The following is a 9,515-nucleotide window of genomic DNA, read 5'->3' as shown; positions in this document are numbered from 1 at the left end:
TTTTCAGTACTTTCCCACAGGGGCGTAGCCATCTTTTCAGAAGTGAGGGGGACAGAAATTATATATATATATATATATATATATATATATATATATATATATATATATATTTATATATATATATATATATATATATATATATATATATATATATATATATATATATACAATTTAATATAAAACATTACAATAGAACATTTCTGTAATCTATAGCCTACCCGTCAACAGTTTTTGAACAGTAAGATTTTTAATGTTTTTAAAGAAGTCTCTTCTGCTCACCAAGCCTGCATTTATTTGATCTAAAGTACAGCAAAAGTTTTAAAAGTTTTTACTATTTAAAATAACTATTTTCTATTTTAATATATTTAAAAATGTAATTTATTCCTGTAATCAAAGGTGAATGTTCAGCATCATTACTCCAGTCTAGTGTCACCTCCTTAAAGGGGTGGTGAAATGCTCGTTTTCACTCAATATCCTGTTAATCTTGAGTACCTATAGAGTAGTACTGCATCCTCCATAACTCCAAAAAGTCTTTAGTTTTATTATATTCATAAGAGAAAGATAGTCTGTCAAACGTATATATATATATATATATATATATATATATATATATATATATATATATATGAAAACTACTGATCAAAAGATGTGCTTTTAAGAAGCACTTACTCCGCCGACATTTTAAATGTCTTTACTGTCAATTTTGATCAATTTAATGCCTGTCACTATAAAAGTATTAACATCTTCCAAAATATTACGGACTTCAAACTTTTGAATGGTAGTGCAACACTGTCATTAATCAACAATACGCTTTTGGTGCCACCTAGTGCCAACAGCATGTCAATTTATAGGTTGCTCAGATAAAAAAAAAAAAGTGTGATCTAGCTGCTTAATACATAAATTAATTTCAATTATCGAATTGGGCTTGTGCCAATAATTTCTTAACACCTTGGCCCAAAAAGATACCAAACAATACTTTGAATATTGTGCAAAATGATTTAATATCATTCACTTGCATTTCATATAAAGATGAAAAAAGCTTTTTTAGTGGTTTTGGTACAGCATGCATAAGTGCAGTCAGGTGAGGTAGCCTTTCTTCTCACTTGTAGGTAAAATTGCATGAAGCATACCTGCACTGAAAGAATAACACATTTTTTGAGACGTAAATGACAGAAAAAAAATCAGTTTCTATCAGGATTCAGGATAAATTTACATACATAAACAAAATGTATGGAAAGCATCATGCAACCAAGATGCTACAAAATCTCTACTGAGATGAAAGTGTATACATCTAATAAACCTTGGGAAATCCTATCTTGAGATTGTCACACTTCACAGAGAGGAAAACAAAACCTTTTCCCCCATATATAGGGATATATAACAATTCAACACTATGCATTCTGAACATTATTACAAATGCTTTCCAGCTAGTTAGAATTATCTACAAAATTAACTAATCAATTCTTTAAAATGTATTCAATATCAAGAAACAGAATGCAAAAATCTACAGGGGTCGGTAAGATTTTACTGACCCAACACTACTTCGGTAAACTTTATATTATTTGTCAGTGTGCAGTTTATATGCAGACACTACCAGTGTATTAAATTCATTTTAGACAGACAAACATTGATCCCATCATACTGTCCTGGGCATTTCAGACACCCTTCCGTTTTCTGAGGCTCGGAGATAGATGCGTATAAGGTTGATGTACAAGCTTTCCCATGATGCTCTAGCGCAAGAAGCGAATGCTCATCAAATTGTCAATGTTGATCTTCTCCAGAGACTAATGCAAAAGAGGTTGAAACACGTCAGCAATCATATTCCATCGACATTATAACATGTGCTTTTATCAAACACTGTTGAATGCAGAATTTCGGGCGATACCTTACGAAACTCCTCAAAAGAGATTGCGTCATCACGATCTAGATCTGCTTCCTGTATAGTGCGGTCTGCTACGCTCTCCAGCTGCTCCTCTGTCACCTGCATCCCCAGCATGGCCCGGAGAACCTGTCAGTGATCAGCCTGCTGTCAGTCTTATTCAGTTTGTGAGAAAACAGCTCAAAACATCAATGAAGAAGCAAGTGACCTGTAAAAGCTCATCTCTGGAAATCTTGCCATCTTTGTCTTGGTCATACAACTGAAATGCAACTACAGGAATGAAGAACCAGGTGAGATTTAATAGCAGTGTAATAAGCAGGATACTGTTCAATCAGTTGGTAGCCATTGTGAAATAAACCCCTTAAGGGTGGCCTTTATTCTGTGATAATGGCTGTTGGACTGTACATTATCTCTAAAGTAGCATCGTCCATTCCATTACTGAGAGGATGTGGTTATCAACCGGGTAAAAGAAAATGCAAACATACATCTGAGTTTGTTGCTCCTGCTATTGATGGGCTCAGGAGAATTGAGCTCTTTGGGTCGGTCCTTGTCAACGGGCCGGAAATGAGCCAGGATCTTCACAAAAGTGTCGAAGTCCACCGTTTCCTTCCTGAGATTAACATCATTATTAATGACTTCAGTCAAGACACAATGGTTGGTTGTTTATGATTTTGGTTACTGAGAAAGACCTTTTTGAGAAATGTCTTCATGCATGCTGTATCTTTCAGAACTAATTTCCCGATCATTGTGCAGCTTATTATTGTCAAAAACCACTAAATTAGACTGGAAAGAGCGTTTGTCCTAAATGCGAATCGGCTAACCACCAGTTTTAGTTGTTATGAGTCATTTAGGGGTGGGGTTATCTAAAAAATTAGATACAGCACTAACAGGTTGACATGGAAAAACATGAACCAAACAGTTCAGGATTTGCTACAGTGTTTTATGTTAGAATCCAATGTTCAAGACTTCAGTGTGAACATCAATTATTTTCAATTTCCTAATGTTTGTAGATCAAGCCAAGCAAGATTCATTACCCTGGGGAGAAGAATGCACCTATTATTCTGTCTCCTATGGGGTTCATTGCCAACTCCTTTATGGCTCCAAAATCCTGGGGACTACGTTAGAATGGGACAAGATGCATGGGTTAATATTCACGTAATTACAAAAGACATCTATCTCATCATAGTTAAGACATCTGTCTCACCAGAGATGACCTCGTCCTTCTTTATCCAGAGCTTTGAAGCGATCATGGAGGCGAATAATGTGGGCAGGCGAGACTGGAAAAGACATTAAATTGACTGGAAATCACATTAATTATGAAAATGTTTCACTGTAGCCCTGCAGAATCATGACTCAACAAATGAGGTCCCAAGTGGATCAAACAAACTAAACTGACCATTAAACAATTCTCCTCTTCAACCAGCTTCACTTAAATTCATTAGTGCATTTCTATTTTAAATTCTTTTTGTGCAATGTATTAGAGGAACATTCATTGTTTTGCAAAAGGAAAGTAAATTCATATAAACTGAACAACACCTGTCACTGTCAAGGACTGTTTATGCTCATGCAACCAGAATTTGTACCCGATATGCTTTATCTTAGTGATCATGCGCCAGAGAGTTACCAATAAAACCTGCAACAGATGTGCAGGAAAATGTTATTTTATATCGCTGTGTGCTCGTTCAACCGCGACAACAACAACAACAACAACAAGCCATCAACAAGATATATTGTGTCAAATGTCACTCACAGCCCGTCTCTTGCATCAGCACCTCGACGTTAGGTATTTTTAACAGGGTGGAGTTCGTCGAACCCATTTTATATAGTTATGTATCGACAGCTTTCATAACATTTAGCCCATATCCAGAGAACCTGGCATCAAAAAAAGAATAAAAACCAAGAAGTCATGAAAAGCGGAATGCATATACGCCGTTGTTTTTTCTTGTGCTTGAATAGCCTAATACACGCTCTGTTTACACAGATTACAACGCCCACTACACTCAAGAAATCTGATTCTTTTTAGTCGAATCTTTTTAATGACTCCACAAAACCGTTTGGGCGGTTGAATGATTCATTTATGAATGAGACTGAATAACTTCAATCGTCCTGCTTGTAATGAGCCAAGAACCCTAATAGATTAATTTCCAAAATGTGAAAAATAAAACGTAGAAATATTTGTATCACGTGATTGCATGAATATGTTTTATCAGACAAAGCAATTTTGTACAGTTTTGTAGACAAGAAGACGAATCTATGTTTCGGAACTAAATCATTGATGCGACTGAATTTGGGCTTAGGAACAACAAACATTCTTGAAAATAAAACAAAAAAAAATTTATAAACAGCGATTTGTGCCTACATAAGTCCGCCTGCGCTATCTCGGAAACGTGATTACGTAGACACGTACAACATAAAATGAATCAGCGAACCGGTTCTGTGAAATTGTTCAAAAGAACCGATCAGCTGAAATGAGTCGGACTTTCCATCACACACACGATGGCATCATAGACAGTAAAATAAATGGATGGCACTGGTATGTAGGCCTATGTATTTGTTCATAATAATTGTATTCAGTCTATAACTGATAACATGTTTGTTTGTCGTTTATGTCAAGTGATCCATATTTTTTGCAATAGCCTACACACCATGTTTTTTTTTTTTTTTTGATGGCAGCATGGAACGGTCTTTTGTAGCGTTCATAACAGGCTCAGCGCTTTTTAATACACTGGATGGCGCCAGAGCCTTTCATCCACATTTCATCTTTCCATCTACTCTGGTCCACTGTTTCTACATATTGCCTGTATATGTAAGCTATTAAAATATTACTGTAAGATGTTCCTCAGAAGCATTTATTTAATCCAGTCTTAGCTGCATCTTTAAAACAATACTTCCTCTGATGCTACTGATCTTATGTGACTGAAGTAACACTGTCACAGGAAGATGTGACTGCAGGTTTCAGAGCTTGGTGTTTGTTCCTGAGTTGTTACTAGGCAAATTGCAGAGGAAAAAAAATCATCTGATCTTTTTTATATACTGAATTAAAAATTACTTGCTGGTAGATAAAAGTATCTTAAATATTCAACACATTTTGTGTCAGTTATTTTAAAACAAGCATAGAAATACATTCCCTTACATGTAGGCTGATCTTGATTACACAGGTTTTGCAGTTTTTCTCATGTCTTATGAACTAGAAATATATCTGGGACCTGATCTAAAAGAAAGAAATGCACATAATGATGTCCTCAAACACAATATTTTTTGTTAAGCACCAGGAGAAGCTTTACCCTGAGGAAAGTTGAAATCATATTTCTGAAGCACTCTATTTACTAATACCTTATGGCAACATTAGAATGAGAAATATATTTTATATCTCTTGGCATTGCTTTTCATTGCATGCTTACAAGGTTATTTTTTTATTGCTCTTATAATGAGTTTTGCCTTTTTTTTTTTATAAGGCTAGTTGTGAAAGGCTAGTCTTAAAGAACATCTTAAAGTTGCTATGGCTCTTAAATCTTCACAATGAATTTTTATTTGATCTTTGTTCTGCTGAAATGTAACTTTATTCATTTAAAAGCCATTAATTTTATTACATTTGTACACTCCTTATATAAGGTCTTCATTGCCTTGGGTCGGGTAAAATGCAAGTTTTGCAGTTGTGAAGTTCTCTGGGAAATGAACAGACCATTCATTCCCTGGTGGGCTTAATTAAGAATACATTCCCATTGGAAGTCATTATTATTATCAGTTATCTGTGATAAGAGACCTTAATTTCATGTTGTGTTACAGCTGCATCAAGAGGCTGAAGTAAAAATACTGGGGAATCTTACGTTAAAAATGCATTGCAAGTTCACATGTCGAGATAGCATGCTGGTAAAATGTCAACTGACCAGTTTGTGCTTCGGATATTACGCTGCATGGAGATCTGGGGACTTTCATGATGTTTTTGCATATTTGTACGATGAGCACACATGCATATACTCTATTTGCACGTCATTTTTTCAGTATATTTGCAAGTTAACATAGTTCAAATTACTAAAAAGTCCTTGAAAACAAGTGAAACCATTGTAAACCATTATGGTTAATGGTTTATTAAAAGCCCTGTGCTTAAATCATTAACAATGCAACGTGTAAAATTAAAGGTTGATTGATTGCCAATTGGTTTGTAAACATACAGGCTGGACAGGGAAACATCCATGAAGTCACAAACCTTGTGATGCAGGTAAAGCACCTTGAGACTCACTGGCATGCACCCAAACAACTTTGTGTAATACTAGCTCTCTTCACGCTTACCATAATCTGCAGATTGTTACTCACCGTCCAACAATCTTGGTTTTCAGAGTCAGTGTAATAGCTCTGTTGTAATCGAGAAAAGCATGACTATAAATGGTTGCACATTCCTGCAAAGAAAAAAGCATTTGGGGAAAATTCAAAGTAAACAGTTTAAAAGAGAAAGATACAAAACCATCTCACTACTGCCTCCTTCAGGGCTCAGCACTTTGCACAACCCAAATTGTCTGAAAGTGCTTTAAAGGGTAAGTTCACCCAAATAGCAAAATTTTGTTATTAATAATTTACCTTCATGTTGTTCCAAACCCGTAAGACCACCTTTTATCTTTTGAACACAGTTTAAGATATTTTAGATTTAGTCTGAGATCTCTCAGTCCCTCCATTGAAGCTCTGTGTACGGGTCCACGTCCAGAAAGGTAAGAAAAACATCATCAAAGTAGTCCATGTGACATCAGAGGGTCAGGGTCAGTTACATTTTGGTCCAAAAACAGCAACAACTATGACTTTATTCAGCATTGTCTTCTCTTCCGTGTCTGTTGTGAGAGAGTTCAAAACAAAGCAGTTTGTCATATCCGTTTTGTGAACGAATCATTAGATGTAACCGGATCTTTTTGAACCAGTTCACCAAATCGAACTGAATCGTTTTTAAATGGTTCGCGTCTCCAATACACATTAATCCACAAATGACTTAAGCTGTTAACTTTTTTAATGTGGCTGACACTCCCTCTGAGTTAAAACAAACCAATATCCTGGAGTAATTCATATACTCAAATAGTACACTGACTGAACTGCTGTGAAGAGAGAACTGAAGATAAACGCCAAGCCAGAAAATGACTCGTTCATGAGCCAGTTGAATAGGTTTTTGGATCACCAGTACTTCTTTTGGACATTTCGATTCAATAAACCGGTTGAAGAAAACGGTTCACCGGTTCTTTTGCGCTCAACGTAATGGCATCATTGGCGATGATTGCCCTTGATTCAAGCCCTCGGTTTACCCGCACTTATAAAATTAGCGCAGAATCATTTCAGAATCAATCGTCAAAAGAATCAGTTCGGTTCAGATGCTCTGTGTGTCTGTCGGCTTCACACTGAATCTGTCACGGTTCATGAATGTAGCATCTCCTGCTCGTCTCATGTTACGTCATGTTGATTGTTTCATCTGGGTGTTACAAGTGTAACCCGGTTGAAATAATTTTCTTTAGTATAACATGTACTAGTTTGAATAATTAATTTCATAGTTTAATAAAATAGTTTAAGGTTAAAAAAAGTTAGAATTCATTGGCAAATAAATGTTGATTTTGCTCAATGAGAGAAATACATGTATACATGGTGTAATATTCATTTATGGTATACAGCATTTAAAATGTTAAATATTTGTTGGGTAATAATATATGTTAAAATGTTTAAAAGATGCCTGTGAAAATAATAAGAAAGAGTTACACAAATGTTTTGTGAATTTATTTTATTTCTGAAAGTTTTGTGTATGATCCAATCACTGGAGAGGTCAAGGGTAAGAAGGAAGTAGGGACAGACGTGAGTGAGACGAACGTGAGTGAGTTGGTGCGGAGAAAAAAAGACGGTTGCTGTTAATTGTAATGCACCTGAAAATTAAAGTGTTCAACACTAACACTTATACTTATACCATTAGTGGTGATAGTTCTGTTGGTTTGAGTGAAAAACCCATCCGTTACAACAGACATATGTTTCAGTTAGCCGCTGATTTAGTGGTTATTGTTTTACATGGACTTTGCTGATAAGCTAGCGGCCAGCGACCTTAATTAGTTAAGCCTGTGTGAAAATATGAAACGGACGATGATCAAAGACTTTCCCGGAGCCGGATAGCGTTGTCGAGTGATGGACTTTGCTGAGATCGTCAACCGTGTGAATCTTCTCTTGATCAATCTTCTCATCATCACGAATCCTCTCCACCTGTCTTCTGCTGCTGACGCCGTTGATCCGAAGCACGTGAGATTACATGCACCTTGAAAAAAGTTACCATTTGTTTGTTTGGCCTTTGTGGTGAAATAGCCATTGAGTTTAAGGCTACAACGTATCCGAGCTACATTCAGGCCTGCATCATTTGAAAACTTGAAGGGTATTTAATTTTAAGATTTTTGCCGGCTATTTTATTTTCTTGGGCCCTTATTTGTTTAATGTGATTTAAATGCAGCTGTGATGTGAAAAGTGAGTTGTACCAGACATATTTAATTTCTGACATTCTTTTCTAAGTAAATCTGTTTTATATATTTTTTTAAAAACCTTTGTGGTTACTGACTCTTTTGATATTTCAGTTAATTCAGAAAAAGAGTACAATTTGGGTTAAATTGGAAATTGTTTATAGGAGAAGAGTAATTTCAAGACCTTTAATTTCCTGTTAAAGTGTTAGTATTACTGTTTAAATTGTGATTTAAAGGGGAATAGTGTTTCACTTAAAAAGATAGTAACAACACACACACACACAAGTTAGATACACTTACATTTATTTGTGAAACCTCACTTATTTGATTTAAAAGATATTTAAAGAACTCAGGATAGCCACCTCTCATTATAGTTAAGCACGCTAGAGAGGCGCTACATAAAATGGAGGCACCGCTGGGATAATTAGTGTGGGTTTCTTGTTTTGTTTTTTATTTTTTACATTTTACAGTAAAATTAGCATTTTTAAGCTTTAAATTGTGCTAATTGATAAGCTAAGATGGAATGTGTGAAAGAGCTAGTATCAGAATTAAAAGGATGGTGCCGTGGCGAGTCATTAGACGAGGCTCATGCAGTCCTGGTGCTCATTCAGGAAGATGTAGACACACATACAATAGAAGAAACAATGCAAACTGTGAAGTGTTTGGGACGTGTGCGAGTCAGAGGCCGAACTTTCAACAGTCAACTAAACCAATACCTGGTCTTGTGTGAATGTAAGGAAGTAGTAAAAAGCGAAATTGCTCCTGTTGAAGTGTTTCCGGTTGATGGTGGAGGACCGTGGCCTGTTATCATAGCAGATGCAGCTACCTCAGCCAGTACACAAGCTGGTATGCCCAAAACGCAACAAGTTCCAGGTAAACATGTTGAAGACATTCGCACATTGTTCCCTGAAAATGAAGCTGCTGCCAAGTCAACCGAGGCCATCTTGCGAGCTGTAAGTGATTTACTTGACAAGACGTCAAAGTCCTCCAGTGAGTATGGAAGCTATCGCCGCCTACGAACTTTCTCTGGGTTGCTGCCCACACCTGCTGGAGAAGAGCAGTTCGACCACTGGTTGGGTCAAGCACGGCTCATGGTGGAAGAGTGTGACTGCTCGCACAAAGAAAAGAGGCGGAGATTAATGGAAAGTCTCAGAGGCCCGGCACTTGATATA

The 9,515-nt window shown here is 36.4% G+C and overlaps 1 protein-coding gene across 1 annotated transcript; it reads right to left on the bottom strand.

Moving 5' to 3' along the window:
• Positions 1 to 982: 982 nt before the first annotated feature.
• On the bottom strand, positions 983 to 5,301 carry LOC113115139 (calcineurin B homologous protein 1-like). Its single transcript, XM_026282453.1, has 7 exons — positions 3,630 to 5,301; positions 3,084 to 3,156; positions 2,914 to 2,994; positions 2,365 to 2,489; positions 2,088 to 2,149; positions 1,886 to 2,008; positions 983 to 1,784 (listed from the first exon to the last, which is right to left on the bottom strand). The coding sequence occupies exons 1-7, from the start codon at positions 3,694 to 3,696 to the stop codon at positions 1,731 to 1,733; spliced, it is 585 nt and encodes a 194-aa protein (XP_026138238.1). The 5' UTR covers positions 3,697 to 5,301; the 3' UTR covers positions 983 to 1,730.
• Between the last annotated feature and the right edge of the window lie 4,214 nt (positions 5,302 to 9,515).

This window comes from Carassius auratus, chromosome 15 (genome assembly GCF_003368295.1).
Source record: "Carassius auratus strain Wakin chromosome 15, ASM336829v1, whole genome shotgun sequence".
Classification (NCBI taxonomy): Eukaryota; Metazoa; Chordata; class Actinopteri; order Cypriniformes; family Cyprinidae; genus Carassius; species Carassius auratus.
This window is presented reverse-complemented; position numbering and strand designations above follow the sequence as displayed.